The sequence below is a fragment of the Herpailurus yagouaroundi genome, unplaced genomic scaffold (assembly GCF_014898765.1).
Source record: "Herpailurus yagouaroundi ecotype Mexico unplaced genomic scaffold, PumYag 166, whole genome shotgun sequence".
Classification (NCBI taxonomy): Eukaryota; Metazoa; Chordata; class Mammalia; order Carnivora; family Felidae; genus Herpailurus; species Herpailurus yagouaroundi.
The window spans coordinates 17,210,705-17,227,506 of NW_024412407.1; the positions used below are offsets into that span (position 1 = coordinate 17,210,705).

At 37.7% G+C, this 16,802-nt stretch overlaps 1 protein-coding gene across 7 annotated transcripts in view; it reads right to left on the reverse strand.

The window, feature by feature from the left end:
* Positions 1-16,802, reverse strand: part of BICD1 (BICD cargo adaptor 1) — a 266,844-nt gene that overhangs the window by 43,867 nt on the left and 206,175 nt on the right. For all 7 annotated transcript variants that reach the window (XM_040488474.1, XM_040488480.1, XM_040488476.1 and 4 more), the window contains exons 4-5: positions 14,957-15,382; positions 1,048-2,142 (exon numbers count right to left, since the gene is read on the reverse strand). In XM_040488474.1, the coding sequence (XP_040344408.1) occupies positions 1,048-2,142; positions 14,957-15,382 (1,521 nt within the window). The remainder of the gene's footprint in view (positions 1-1,047; positions 2,143-14,956; positions 15,383-16,802) is intronic.

Sequence of the window (16,802 nt, forward strand, 5' to 3'; positions counted from 1 at the left end):
AGTGATGGCACAAAAGAAGGTCCTAATTTGTCCTTAGATTTATAGAAAACATGTTTACAGTGCAAAGAAATTACTGCTTGTGGGACAGACCTCCCAATTATATCAGGGGATTTATGGGAACTAAAGACAAAGACGCTAGAAAACTGTACTGTGGATGACACAATATTGGTGTGGCTTCCCTCATATGAGGGTAAAAGGAGAAGGAGCATTGCATCTGAAATTAACCCTCACCCCCCAACACCAGCACTGCCTACATTTGCAAGAAGGCATTTGATGCTTTCCCTTTATCAACACCCTTTATCAGCACCCTTCTCAAATGTATCTTTTAAGGTTTATGTTCCAGAGAAACTAAACAGAGGTTAAAAATATTTTCCCATCTATATTTCACAGCATTCTCACCCAGGTAAAGCTCAAGGGTGGAAAACAAATTCAGTCACAGAGAAGATCTAGGAATTAGTCAGGTAGGGTCATGTTGTAGCATTCCTCCTTATTCCAGAAGGACAAGATCTATGCTTAGGAAAAACTTTCCACAGCTTAAGCTAGGTGATGAATTAACATCGCAACTGAACCTAAATTTCAGATACGTGGTCACTGGCAGAGCTCGTAGACATTCTATATATCTCTCTAGAGGGCTCCCCTCTGCTTGCTCTGGGGCTTGCCAGAGTGTCTCCCTGGTATATGCTGCCATGCCAGCCCATTGACCCCCCTCCATCTCCTGTTTCCACACTCAGTGACTGCTGGACTCCAGCTAAGTACTGCCTGAATTGCCTTTCTACATCTGCAACTAGATCTTCCTCTTGGATCCTGCTTTAACTTCCTCACCTCGACCTCCCCTAGAGGGGCATAGCTACTCTCCTGTATCATCTACTCACTCACTGAAAAATAATTATTACATTCTGATCTGGCACTGAGACATAGTTTGATTTATTACGCTGCTGACCAGGAATCTGAACTCTCACCCTGATGATAATGGACACTAAAACCATTAAAGAATTAACTAGTTAAGAAAGTGTTGGCTAGCGTGTGTTGTCAGTAGAATGACATCACCTGTTTGTTGGCTTTCAGTACTGCTCTCAGTGTGGCAATCTGCTCCCGTTTGGTGCTCAGCAGGGACTTGAGCTTGAGGATCTCTTCCATTAAGGCTTCCTTGTCTTTATCAATCATGGGGGCCAGCTCCCGTGCTGCTGCTCTTTGACGAGACAGTTGCAAGGACCGGTCCACAGCTTTCTGCAGATGTTTGATTTGGTCCCGGATTATGGCATTAAGGTTGTAGATATTCATTGGCTCTTTGCGGATGTCACTTGTATCCAATACTGGAGATGATGGTGGGGCAGTAATAACAGGAGAGATTGTGGGGGTCTTGGTTGGACTTGGTTCTTTGCTGGCCTCTGTGTTTTCTTTTGAAACTGGTTCAGATGAGGTCCTTGTTTCTACTGGGGATGACACACCCCGCCTGGCTAATCGTGGAGACAAAAGTCCCCTGGGATCATCAGGCCCTTTCAGGCTGCCACTACGAGTGACTCTGCTTTGCCTATAGTAGTCCAGCATGACCCTGTTGGGGGTTTCGTTATTACACAGACATACATGGTGGTAAAGCTGGGCTAGCTCCTCACTAAATGTCACCAGCTCATCCTGGGCTGTATTAAGGGTATTGTGATTTTCGTTGGCTATGCTGGTCATCTTTTGCAACTCCTTCTCCATGTGGGCCATCTTCTCTCCACTCTCCTTGGTGGTCTTTTCAAGACTTGTAACCTGCTCATCATACATTTGGATCTTACTCTCATACTTGGCTTTCTCATCAGTATAGTTTTCTACAGATTTATTATATTTCTCCTTTAAGGCCTTAATTTCAGCTTTCAAATCAATCACCTCAGTTACTGCCACCCTATACTTGCATTCAAGGATCTCTAAGCCATTGATGTCCACCTCATAGTCATGGGCCTCCTCCGCTGAGTCCCGGCCCTTCTCCCCATCCAGCTCAGCCTTGAGTTCTTTGCTGCTCTGTAGGCCTCTCATGGCATTAACGTGTTCTGTTAGCCGGTGCACCCGTTCGTGCTGCTCTGTCAGCGCCCCCTTCGTGTGTTCCAGCTGCGTCTGTGACTCCTGGAGATTGGCCAGAAGAATGGCCTTTTCCCGCTCTACCTGTGATGGCAAAAAAAAAAGTGTCTGAATGATTTCAGTGCAATGCCAATGACGCACTTGATCCATTCACAGTCAGGCATGTATACATTTAAAATAACTGTAGCAGAGCCAATGTCCCCATTATTGCAAATTAAATTGGAGTGTGTTTTCTTATTTCAGCAGTTCTGGTAAGTCAATCAGTCTAAAAGTACATCATTTTAAAAGAATTATGCTATGCATATTTACTCATCCAAATTCTCATGCATTATACACATACACTTATGAAACCTGAATGTTATCCAAACAATCTTATTTTTATCTTAACATCTTGCAGAAAACACAACATGACTTCAAGAGATGGTACTTAGCACTGTCTTCATTTTCAGAGCCTTGGAAAATATATGCTCCTTAGTTCATGTGGGATAAGTGACTGTCTCAAGGTGCCTATGAATCATCCTTTCCTTCTGAGAGCTCAACCAAAAATCAGATTTAACACCTAAGGCTTTAACTTACTAAATAATGCTGGGAACACTAACCATCCCCTTAAAATAAAAAATAAGCATTTGATCTCCAAAACAGACATGCTCAAAATTTGATAGATTTTAATATAAAAACATAGAGTTTTAGGGCTAAAAGAACAATTTATAAACCATTTCAATTTCTTCAGTCCAAACAGGAATTTTAAAAATTAGCAATATATTTGATTAACATGACAGTTTTGTTATTACATAGGTAGTATTATTGTATATTAAAAAAATTCTAATCTCAATGTAAAATACTGTCTCATTAAACATAAGTTTATAAAAAGGCACCCAAGTGGCTCAATTGGTTAAGCATCCAACTTGTGCTCAGGTCATGATCTCACAGTTTGTGAGTTCAAGCCCCATGTTGGGCTTTGTGCTGACAGCTTGGGGCCTGGAGCCTGCTTCGGATTCTGTGTCTCCCTCTCTTTCTGCCCCTCCCCCACTCGTGCACTGTCTCTTTGTCTCCCTCTGTCTCAAAAATAAATAAACGTTAATTTTTTTTAAAAAAGCCTAAGTTTATAAGAAATTATAATAGGAGAAGTTTTTAAGTTTATTTATTTGTTTTGAGAGGGGTGGAGTGGCAGAGAACGAGGGAGAGAGAATCTGAAGCAGGCTCCATACTGTCAGCACAGCACAATGTGGGGTTCGAACTCCAAAAACCTGAGCTGAGACCAAGAGGCAGATGCTTAGCCAACTGAGCCACCCAAGCACCCCTATAATAGGAGAATTTTAAAAAGCATTTCCTGGGGGTGCCTCAGTGGCTCAGTCAATTAAGCATCTAACCCTTGCTTTCAGCTCAGGTCATGATCTCACGGTTTGTGGGTTCAAGCCGTACATCAGGCTCTGTGCTGAGCATGGAGGCTGATTTGGATTCTCTCTCTCCCTCTGTCTCTGCCCCTCCCCCTGCTCTCTTTCTCTCTCAAAACAAATAAATATTAAAAGTATATAGGGCACCTGGGTGGCTCAGTCGGTTGAGCATCTGACTTCAGCTCAGGTCATGATCTCATGGTTTGTGAGTTCGAGTCCCATGTTGGGCTCTGTGCTGACAGCTCAGAACCTGGAGCCTGCTTCGGATTCTGTGTCTCCCTCTCTCTCTCTATCCCCCCCCTCACGCGTCATGTCTCTCTGTGTCTCTCAAACATGAATAAACACTAAAAAATTAAAAAACAAAAAGTATATATATATTTATATATATATTTAAAAAAACATTTTCTTCCCTCAATTCAGGTAATCATTATGAATTAAAAGTTTTTACGTGATTATGACATAAATGTGTTTTTAATAAGCAAATATTGATATTGTTAATATTTGATATTATACTAATATATAACATAATATAATACATAATATAATATATTCTATAAATACAGTATCAATATATTGATATTACTAATATATTGATATTATTATTATTATTTAAATATTTAAATATTATTTAAAGATAACAGCTTGATGTTGAATGTTTTTATAACTAAAGTAATTTATCAATTTGAACTTTAAAATTTTCCCGAATCATACATTATATCCCTCCAAACTTCTAAATTCCTAGGGGTTAAATAAAATTATTATTATAATAACATGATAATATCAATTATTAAACTATAATTAATATTATATCAGCATATTATTTTAGGAGATCCATAGCTATCTATAAATTTGTAATACAGTAGAGTAATATTTTTATGATTCTTTGTGATACTTGATATCCTTCATATTATTATCATATATAGAGAGTCTTCACTTAAGGTTCTAATATGAATTAATTTCAGTGACCATCGTTAGTTAAAACACCAGTCCCCCAAAACACAGTTTGAATTTTGATGACTGATACATTAACTGTGAACAATGTGTAAGGTATAAACTTTGCTGCTTCAATATACAAAATCATTACATAATAACATCATGACCAGTGAACAATTACATTACTTCTTCCAAAGTCTTTCAGTGGTTGGTCACTGCGTATCTGTTATTCAGTTCATTCACAGACAGCAAAGTGTAGTTGTGTTGTCTCACCATCTTCCAGTGATAAACCCACATGATGTTTCACAAAAATAGTCCAAAGAGGGCATTGGGAAAGAAAGAAAGGAAGAAAGAAAAAAAGAAAGAAAGAAAGAAAGAAAGAAAGAAAGAAAGAAAGAGGAGAAAGGAAAGAGAAGAAAGGAAAAGAAAAGAAGGGAGGGAGGGAGAGAGATGGAAAGAAAGAAAAGAAAGGAAGAAAGGGAGGGAGGGAAAGTGAAAAAATAAAAAGAAAAGGAAGGAGGGAATGAACAAGCAGCAGAGAAACAAAGAGACACATTGGAAGTGAAATCTGAATTAAACATAAATGGAGTTACAGGAGAAACGGTTGAATTTGCGAATATTGACCCTGATGCCATTTCAAGGAATTTAGATATGCAGCCAAGGCAATTTGGTGATGGAGAGGTATCGATATAAATCAAAAGAATAGTTGTTACAAAAAGGATTAAAAGGTTCTAGAGAAAATGACATGGGCACACTAAAGGCACTCTCAGAGATATTTTCAGACACTGAAAGTACAAAGGATAGAATGTTGAAAGCTGATCCAAACTTAGGAGTATGACAATTTAACAAGGCATAGAAAAGATTCTTGTTCCGATAATAAATTATGTGATGAGAGGGTGGCAAGATCAAACTATTCTTGATAAGTGTTTGGTGGGGAGGAGGCACAGTTCAAATTTCTGTTTCAAAAGCTTGGATATCTTTAATATTCTATAAAACATAAATTTAATTTCCCTAGTTTATTTTGGGGAGGGTTAAATTTTTATCTCAAAGATAAGTTTTTTACAAGGAAAACTTTAAATATATTTCTAATTTTTGGATTACAGTGTACTAAGTAGTTTTACTATTTTTTCAATTCTTTATATATTTATAACCAACAATAAGGGAGTTTTGAATGTTCTGATAAAAAAAATTTTTAAAGATCACAAAACAAAGAGCACCTGGCTGGCTCAGTTGGTAGAGCATGAGACTCTTGATCTTGGAGTCATGAGTTCAAGCCCCACATTGAGCATAGACCTTACTTCAAAACAAAAAAGAGAGAGAGAAAGAAAAAAGATCACAGTACAATTGAATTTTCTCCATTAATTGTGAGTTTGTTTTGCATGGTTTCAGTTTACACAATCATTTATGACCCATCAATATCATGCAAAACGAGGACTGCCTGTATAGTACACTCATTGCTTCTTGGCCTTTTGGCTAAGATCAAATGTATAGTACAGTCATGAAATTAGAATTAAAAATACAGTTATGTTATCTTATTAGAGCCTTCTAAGTCATAGCTTTGATTTTATGACATAGTGCTTGCCCATATCTGAAACACAATCCACAAGGTATATATTATGGCTATAGAAACCAAAATATTCCAAAATAATAGTATTACAGGTTAAAAAAAAAACCAACTAGGCTGTAGTATCAGACAATTCGACTCTAATCTTGGCACAAGCATTTACCTAACGCTATGACTCTGGGCAAGTTTCTTAACTTACAAAAGGATGATTGAGTAAGACAGTGAATTTAATGCTCCAGGTATTGTAATGTTAGGCATTGTTAACATTTGGGTAACTGGTCATTCCCATGACCAAAATAGTTCTACACGGCAAACGCCTTTGTTTCACAGATTTGTATCTGTATTTGCAAAAGCAACTATTTCATTTCAAAGTCAAGACATATTTCAATACAAATCCCCCTGGTTGGGTTTCATGAGATATAACAAATTGTATCACCATAACCGAAGATGAATGGACTCATCCAGACTATTGGGCAATAATTTTAAATGAAAAAATGCAGGTAATTATGTAATTTACTTGATGAAAAGCCAAGTCAGTTGAATTTTTGATAAGGGAGACAGAAAATCTTCTAAATATTCTATTATTGATATTGTAGACAATATCAATGAAAATGTATTATTTTAGGAATGTTTTTTTCTCTTGAAAACTAAGTGTATTTACTCTGAAAAACCTAAACATCATTTGATTAGTATATATGATTACAACAGACAAAGCTGTTTCCAAAAAGCCTTTGAATAAAATAAAAATTGGACCAGAACAAAAGGCACTAAATATGTCTCAACCTTGTTTTTAGAGGAAAAAGTGTTATAATAAATGAGGTGATACCATTAGGAGAATTTCAATCTGTACTCTGCCAATTCTGATTTACAAATAACATTTTCTAAGCCTACAAGGTAAATCTGTCAGGTTCTTCATGATAGTCTCTCCAGAAAATATCAAATAGGACACTGTCTCTTTCATGTCTGTATTTTCCACATACAGTATTAATTATCACACTCAGTATATTTCTGGTGGAATCACTTGAACAGAGAATGATATCAAAATTTACACACACGCACACACACACACACACGCACACACACACACACACACACACACACACACACACACATTTTTTTCCAGACAGTTATGGTTGGTTTGTTCCCCCTCCAATGATAACTACATTGTGGATAATTTTATACAACTTCAGCATGATATTTTCGCTTAGCTATTGAGGTTTAGATTACCTTAAATTATATTTGGATTTCAGAAGCAGTGCACAAACTAAGATGTGTAAAGCACTTCAAAGATTAAAATTACTATTCATTTTAAGGGTACTATTTTAATCTCTATTGGTGAAGAATTTATCTAAGGGAGACTTGCTCTGTTAATTAGCATCTTCCATAGTGACTAAAATCTTCATCTTCTACAATCTTCATCTTCTATCTGGAACTGAGTATTTTATTTTTTATGGTAGGGCGGGTTGTTTTGCCAGAAAACTTGAATGCAGAATTTGTGAACTCTTTAATCCAGTTTTAGTATACAATATATGTTAACTATTATTATTATTGTCATTATGTCCCATGAAAATTTTTTTTTTTAATTTTTTTTTCAACGTTTATTTATTTTTGGGACAGAGAGAGACAGAGCATGAACGGAGGAGGGGCAGAGTGAGAGGGAGACACAGAATCGGAAACAGGCTCCAGGCTCTGAGCCATCAGCCCAGAGCCTGACGCGGGGCTCGAACTCACAGACCGTGAGATCGTGACCTGGCTGAAGTCGGACGCTTAACCGACTGCGCCACCCAGGCGCCCCAAATGAACATTTTTTTAAGTAATCTCTACCACCAATGTGGGACTCAAACCCAGGACCCTGAGATCAAGAGTTGCATCCTTTACTGACTGACGGAGCCATGTGTCCCTCCCAAAGAAATTTTTTAATTTCACTGTATCTTTATCTTTTAAATGAACACATTTATATGTATTGAGTACTGATAGCTCTTTTGTGGAAGAACAAAAGAAAAGATAGTCAGAATTTGCACATTCAAAGGACTTTTATAGGAAAAGAAATCAAAGTTGCTTTATATGCCATTAATTTTCTTTCTTTCTTTCTTTCTTTCTTTCTTTCTTTCTTTCTTTTCTTCCTTCTTGACAGAGAGAGAGAGAGAGAGAGAACGTGTGGGCAGGGGAAGGGCAGAGAGAGAGGGGGACACAGAATCCAAAGCAGGCTCCAAGCTCCAAGCTGTCAGGACAGAGTCTAACACAAAGCTTGAACCCACAAACTGTGATATCAGGACCTGAGCCGAAGTTGGATGCTTAACAGACTGAGCCACCCAGGTACCCCTATATGCTATTCATTTTCATAAAGTCTTTATCCTGGTCAACTGACTCTCAATTTGAATGGATAGTGTGATTCTTGTAATGGTATACATAGGACTGACATACACAAATAGAAATCAGAAATAAATAATTTATTCTTCTCTGCTTGAAGTAAAACTATTCTGGCAATGCATATCTGTTCCCTAACAAACAAGAACTATGAAAAAGATCAATCTAGTGAAATATCAACTGGTGGAACAGAGTTGCCAAAGGACCACAATTCCACTCCTAAGCATATACTGAAGAGAATTAAAACATATGTGCACACAAAAACTTGTACATAAATGTTCATGCCATTATTCATAACAGTCAAAAAGTGGAAACAATTCAAATGTTCATCACTGGTAAATGGATAAATAGAATGCGGTATATCCAAATAATGGAATATTACTTGCCAAGAAAAGAAAATGAAATACTAATACATGTTGTAACATACATGAACCTCAAACATGTTATGCTAAATGGAAAAAGCCAGTCATAGGGCACCTGGGTGCCTCAGTCTGTTGAGGGTTCAACTTCAGTTCAGGTCATGATCTCATGGTTTGTGAGTTTGAGCCCAGCATTGGGCTCTGCTGTCAGTATGGAGCCCACTTCGGATCCTCTGTCCCCCCCCTTCCTGTACCTCCCCTGCTCATGCTCTCTCTCTAAAATAAATAAACATTGAAAAAGAAAAAAGAAAAACTCAGTCATGAAAGGCCACCTGTATGATTCCATGTACATCAAATGTCTAGAATAGACAAATCTATAAAGACAGAAAGTAGATTAGTGGTTGCTCAGGGCTGGAGTGGTTAATGAGTACATGGTTTATTTTTGGTGTGATGAAAATACTCTAAAATTGACCGTGGTGATGGTTGCACAACTCTGTAAATACACTAAAAAACAATGAATTATACCCTTTAGCTGGGTGGATGTATTTTACGTGAATTATATCTCCAGAAAGTTTTTAAAAAATGACATAGACTCCCTTGCTGTTGTGATAATAGATGCCCTTTTATGTTTTGATATATGGCAGGAAAAGTAAGGCTTCTGAGCAATTCATTTGCTTATAAAGCTTATATTAAAGGTAATCTTTAATTATAAAGTCTGTAATCATTTAATGAGTTGTCAACTTTGTCCTAGGAAACTGTATATGTCACTTTAAGTTTAAAAAAACACAGAGCATCTTCTTATAATTAATTTCTCCCCATAAATATTCTGTAAGTTTTTTTAAGCACATATAATATTTGATTTGATTTGATTTTGGTGACAAAAACATCTGTGCTTCAGTTTCCCTACCTGTAAAATGAAGATAATAATACTATCTACCCCATACAGTTGTTGCAAACACCAACCAATTAATCAAATATATATAAACTGCTCTGAACTCTTATGGGACATATAGCAAATTGACCACTTACCATCATTATAGGAAAAACTAAAATTGTTTTTAATAGAGTGGATCTAAATATAATATGAATCTTTATTCTTTCACAACCATGAGGATACAACAAAATATCAGTTTCAGTTTCATAGAAACATTGTTTTGTCACATTAAATGTAAAATATAGCTAGTGTGATACTGAAAGAAAAAAATCCAAAAGTTTTCCCCTTAGTTTGACCAAGGAGAAAACTCTCTGCAATGTGACATTAGACAGAGGTTATTTATTGAAGGCAGAAATATTAGCATAAGCATAGAGACTCCTTTAAATAGATTAAGAAATTTAGTTTCCTCAGACAGGACCTACTTTTTTTCATTCTAATAAAACTAATTAAGTTACCTGACCAGCATTGGAAAATATCAATTACAGTTGGCCCTTGAACAACGCAGTACTGTTTGATTGGAAGCCTTATCAATAACATAAAGTCAATTAATACATATTTTATATGTTATTTGTGTTATACACTAGTTTTTTTATAATAAAGTAAACTAGAGAAAAAAAGTTATTAAGAAAATCATAAGGAAGGGACACCTTTACAGTACTGTACTGTATTTACAAAAAAAAATCTGTGTGTAAGTGGACCCATGCAATTCAAACCATGTTGTTCAAGGGTAAGCTGTTTAATCTGTTTTAAATAACCGAGTCTTGAGGGCAATACAACTGTCAGAGACACTATTTAAATTGCAGTTGTCCTAGATTTTCATATTAATTATTGCCATTTCCCAGCAGATGGCAGTATGACCTCTTTAGAAATGGAGGTATTTTTTTTTTTTTTCCCTAATTCTAACTAACAAAGGCCTAGAGACTACTGATGAGGCTAATTTATTACCTTCCCTTTATAGATGCATCTCAGAGAAGTAAAGCAACTCACCCATCATTCCTGATACCCAAGGCAAAAACAGATTTTTTTTCTTTTCAGAACCAAGGCAAATAAATACCCATAGATGGGAAAACATAATTAACATGCATAGATGGAAACTTGTAAGATAAGAATAGGCCAATAGGCTTTGACCTCGGTATGCTGTTTACAAAAGGTTTCTTTAATTCTCAGGAAGAATAATTTAAAAACTGCATATTCCCTGGTACAGGGTGTTAGATCCCTGCCTGTGCCTCTCTATGTCTCCACAAACTGACAACATTAACTAAGCACAGGTGTTCAATTTGAAGGTGCACAACTTTCTCTCAGATGTGGTACTTTGGACCCTGGCCAAAAGAAATCCTAAGAGACAAGTGAACTATGAAAATACAAGCTGGGATATCCAAAGTATTCTGATGTTAGAAGCTGAGGTACACAAGACTGAGAACTGCCTGAACAGTATGGCAGCTGTAATGCCCCACGACAGCCATAATTTCAAAATCGCAAGTGGCTTTAAATAAAAGTTGTATTATAACTCACTGGGTAGTGATATTCAGACAACCCTACACTCCTCAAGCAGCAAAATTGCACCTGCCTGATGAGAGGCCTTCTCTGGTCCTCATTTTCTCCTCTTAGAGTGAACAGTCACATGTTTCACTACAAAAATGTTAATAGTGGGACGCCTGGGTGGCTCAGTCGGTTAAGCGTCCGACTTCAGCTCAGGTCATGATCTCACGTTCCCTGAGTTGGAGCCCCACGTCAGGCTCTGTGCTGACAGCTCGGACCCTGGAGCCTGCTTCCGATTCTGTGTCTCCCTCTCTCTGACCCTCCCCTGTTCATGCTCTGTCTCTCACTGTCTCAAAAATAAATAAACATAAAAAAAAATGTTAATAGTATTTGATCATTCACTGCTGCACCTGATCTCATTAGGGATGTCGCAAAATATATAGTATATGCTGTATATTACCTTTCTACATTTTGAACATTTCATTCAACACATTTGGCTCCAAGCATTTCAGATAGTCACACGTAAAGTACATTTGATTGCTTGTTCCTTGGGATGTCCAGACAGTGGTGCTGACACACAGGATATGCTGCAAGGTGCATTACGAGTACTGCTGTGTATCAGAACTGTCATATTATTTTCAAGCCTCATTAACATCAAAGACAATTGCAATTACTTTTCGGTAATGTATCCTGTAATGTTTTTATAATTTGCTTATTTATACAAATTAAACCCAAGGGGGATGCACAGCTAAGGAAAACCTATCAGATTATAAATTATGCATGAAAAGATACATTCTGCTATACTTGTACTCAACAGTTTGAACGAAATATATTCTTAGAAAAAGTTAATGCGCTTTTTAAAAAAAATTTTTTTTTAACATTTTATTTATTTTTGAGACAGGGAGAGACAGAGCATGAACAGGGGTGGGTCAGAGAGAGGGAGACACAGAATCTGAAACAGGCTCCAGACTCTGAGCTGTCAGCAAAGAGTCTGACGCGGGGCTCAAACTCACAGACCGCGAGATCATGACCTGAGCCGAAGTTGGCCGCTTAACTGACTGAGCCACCCAGGCGCCCAGTTAATGCGCTTTTTAAAAAATGTTGCTTACCAAAAGATGGTGACTTTGTCTAAACCATAATTAGATGTTAGTGTTGTTGCTGTGAGACTGGAAGCTGTAAGCCCCCCATTCCTGTGTTGAGCATGGTCTCCACAACTAAATGCAGTGCTAACTTTGGAACATAAGGCCGTGCCTGTGCCTCTTCATATCTTGACAAACTGTCAACATTAATTAAACCCTGGTACACTGTTGTCTGCTGTACTGAGGGAAGGTTTACCCGGCCAAGTCTTTCTCTCCCTAACTTTCTGCTAAATGAACATCCCTTTCCAGACCTCACGCTGACACTTCACTGTTACCTTCCTGTATTCTTACCAGTGAGCACATTAGTCCCTTCTGAGATGACTCTCCCGGAGCCAACTGTCCAACAGTAAGTTAATAATACTAATAAAAGCTAAAGAGAGTGCTCCAGGCACTATGGAGTTGAAGTAGTCATAACAGTTCACAATTATTGAGCGTTTACGAGGCACTCTACACACATTAACTCATAAACCATGCCACTCTAATGGAGAAGGTAGTCTGTATCCCCATTTTATGGGAGAGTAAAGTGCTGTCTTTCTATAGGAGGATTCTCAACTGGCAGTTGACCCTTGGAGCATTTGAAACGGGTGAGACATTTCATCATCACGTTGCCTGAGGAGATGTAACCGGCACTTAATGGGTTGGGACCAGAGACACTAAACCTCTGGTAGCTCACCAGTCACAGACAAGGAGGAATCATCCCACCCCAATGCAAGTGACATTCCAACCCGGAATCGCTCCCTTGCTGAGAACTTGTCTCCACCATTCTTTTTGTTACATGACTCATTTCTTTCAGAATTTTCTATTATTTCAGATGACCTACAGGATTAAATGGGAGAGCAGCCCTGAGTTTGCAGCCCAAGGGCTGACCTAGTTGAAAACTGTTGTGCTGTTTTATGCAGAAAAGCCCCTCTTCCGAATCGACACTGCCACCCTAATAAGAAGAAACAAAAGTCTTGGCATGCTAACTTTTTATCCTAAAGCCACCAACATGATAGTTTAAGAAAAATTTTATATTAATTCTATTTAATTTGGGGGCATGAATTCTTATATTATCTGTCACATACAAATTTAAAATATGTTTGCTATCAATCTAGTTGTATTAGTGTGAACTGAGCAAAAAGACATAAAAAAATATTACCTACACAGAACTGAACTTTGCAGTCAGATAAAAGTCTATATACATTCATTTTCTTCCAATGGCCATGCCCTCTTGATTTCAGTTAAACATCGTGAAAACGAATTCTTTGCTAGTAGCCAAGAGCACAGGGCAGGTAAAGTGCACAATGTGTTAACTCGTGATGTAATATTAACAATAAACCTATAAAATTAACTTCACTTGGTCTCCAGATCTTTATTTATTTCCGCTAATTTCACTTTTTAGCCATCATTTCTGTAGAGGCAGAACATTATAAGCCCTGTTTACCATAGAAATAAATGACTGCACAGTCCTGATGGCCTCTAACCAGCTGTATGCAGAGAAACTTGGGGGGTGAGGGGGTGGGTAACAGACCAAAGAGTTAATCACCTGACAAGCCTGTTGAACCAGATTCCTGGTTCAGAAGATTTGCGTGGAGCCCAAGAATGTGTACTATAAAGAAGCCCTCAGATGATGGTGTTGGTGGCAGTGCTATGCTTCAGACGAGATTCCCATTAGCACTAGATTAAGGTATGGCAGGGAGGCAGTATCTAAACTAGAAAAGCCATCTCACAGTGAGATAAACTTAAAAGGCAGGACTCTTCACAAGATATTTGAATTTGAAGATGCTAAAAATTTAAGGCCTAGCTCATGTTGCAATGAGAACTCCTTGGTTTCAGATTTATACCTGCTCTGTATTTTGAATCATATGATATCCTGGCTAATTTATAGACTGAAAGTCCTTCATGTCTTTTAAAAGCTTCGAGGCACCTGGGTGGCTCAGTCGGTTCAGCGACCGACTTCGGCTCAGGTCATGGTCTCACGGTTTGTGAGTTCAAGCCCCGTGTCAGGCTCTGTGCTGACAGCTCAGAGTCTGGAGCCTGCTTCTGATTCTGTGTCTCGCTCTCTCTCTGCCCCTCCCCCACTCATGCTCTGTCTCCCTCTGTCTCAGAAATAAATAAACATTAAAAAAAATAAATTAAAAAAAAGCTTAAAGTATTCCTGCGAAGTGTATCGTTATTCTTTTTTTTTTTTTTAATTTTTTTTTCAACGTTTATTTATTTTTGGGACAGAGAGAGACAGAGCATGAACGGGGGAGGGGCAGAGAGAGAGGGAGACACAGAATTGGAAACAGGCTCCAGGCTCTGAGCCAGAGCCTGACGCGGGGCTCGAACTCCCGGACTGCGAGATCGTGACCTGGCTAAAGTCGGACGCTTAACCGACTGCGCCACCGAGGCACCCCATGTATCGTTATTCTTTAACACTACAGTTGTTTGTGGTAGAAAAGTCAGATCACTCATGTATAAAGCTTTTGAATTCTTCTGTTAGAAACGCATCAAGAGGCTTCTCTCCCTTCACACCTGATCATAATCCACTTTGTGGCTCTAAGATATATTTCCTAAAGCCAGGCAAATGAGAGATTTCTTTTCAACACCTCTTCGGTTGTGTCTTTCTAAAATACTATACTTTCAAGGTTGCCAGGTGAAGAAGCAGTATGTCAAAAAATAAGCTAGAAGTAAAATGTGAGAAGAAGATATCACAAACAGGCTCCGTGCAGCCTGCAAGAAGTTCACAGTAACAGAAGAGATTTTACCTGCATAAGTTGCTGCTTTAACTTCTGTATTTCTGAAATGTTCAGCTCACTGAATAAGTCAGAAACGGGGTGTAGAGACTCTCCTTTCCTTAAAGTGGGAGTCCGATAGTCTCCATTGAGTTTCACAAGGGGCCCGTGGATATGCCCATTCATTTTGTCGTCATTGTTCGGTTCACCCGCATCCTCCGCAAACTTGAGTCCATCGACAGAGATGCTAAGATGGTTGTCATTGAGGGTGATATACTGGGAGAGCTCCTTCCGCAGGATGTTCTTTTGTTCCCTCTCGTTTTTTAAGGTCTCAAGGGCTTCTTCCAGCTGGTGCTCTGCGATCTCTTTCAACCGGATGGCATCTTCCAGCTGGCTGTTGAGCAGCACGGTTTCTTCCTCAAATCGCTTAATCTCATGCTTTAGGCCTTCGTATTCAACCTGAATTAGATATGACAAAGAAGATTCATAAAACTAAAATTTGGGTCTTACAACACTGCCACTAACCATTCTAGTAGACCTAATTATTTAAAAAATTAAAATGTTAGTTTCAGGCATACAATATAGCAAGTAGACTAATATAACACTGTACGTTAACTAAAAACAAAATAAAAGAAAGAAACTACGCAGTATAAATTGTTTCTCTACAAAATAAATCTCAAATCTCAGTACACAGTATATATACTCTTAAGGTAACACAGGACAGGTTCTTTGTATGTAAATTATATAATTTATAACATATTATTATTATATAATTTATATATGTAACATGATATATAATCTATATATATGTTAAGTTATATATATAAATTCAATTCTTAGCAGAGATTAAAAAGGTGTCTGTTTTTATGATTTCTTTTTATAGGAGCCAATGGCCAAAAGGGGGCATTGTTTGCCTAAAAAAAAAAAAAAAACCCCAGGAATTAAAAAAAACAACAACAACAACATAGTTTATCAGAATATTTACAACCAAGAAAACATTTTATCATCACTATTATTTTGTTTTATTCAATTATTAATGATAAGGAAATTTTTATACTCAGATAAATTAGCTAAAATATCACAATAAGAATTTAATCTCAAGAAAATATGTGTGAGGGTAAAACAAAACAAAGAACAATTTTATGTGCTTACAGATAGAATCTGGAATAGTGGTACTGATTATCTAATAAGAAATATATATATATATATTGTTATCAATGTAATATTCTTTTGAATTAGAATCAAATAGCCTGCTTAAACACTCTCCCGGTCATGAATGCCCACAAGTGAAAGAGATCCCTACTCTAAATCGACATGCCACTTTGTTTGTTTTCTTTTGTTTTGAATTTAAATTTTAGTTAATGATGAAGTTTTTGGGGTGAAGGTGGGATCCAGAGCCTATGACCAAGAAAGAATTCTTGAGACGTCTTTGGTGCAAAAATGGTGACTTTATTAAAGCACGGGGACAGGACCCATGAGCAGGAAAAGCTGCCCCAGACCCTGTGAAGAGACTGGTCATATATTTGGGAGTTGGGGGAGATAAAGGTTCCAAAGAGGAAGGTTCCAAAGAGATTTTCATATGCTAAAGAAGACTCACAGGATACTGGAGGCCTAACTATTGTCAAACTAAGATAGTTTTTCCCTCTAGTAAATCATTAGCATTAAGACAGCAGGGAGTTCCTGGAGAAACATTTTACTCTGCCTGCCTCAAGTATTTGTCAGTGGGCTGCAGGTTATGAGGAAATTTAGTTCTACCTGCCATTTCCTTCCCACATCAGTTAACATACAGTGCAATATTGATTTCAGAGGTAGAATTCAGTGATCCTTCACTTACAACAGCCAGTGTTCATCACAAGTGCCCTCCTTAGTACCCATCACC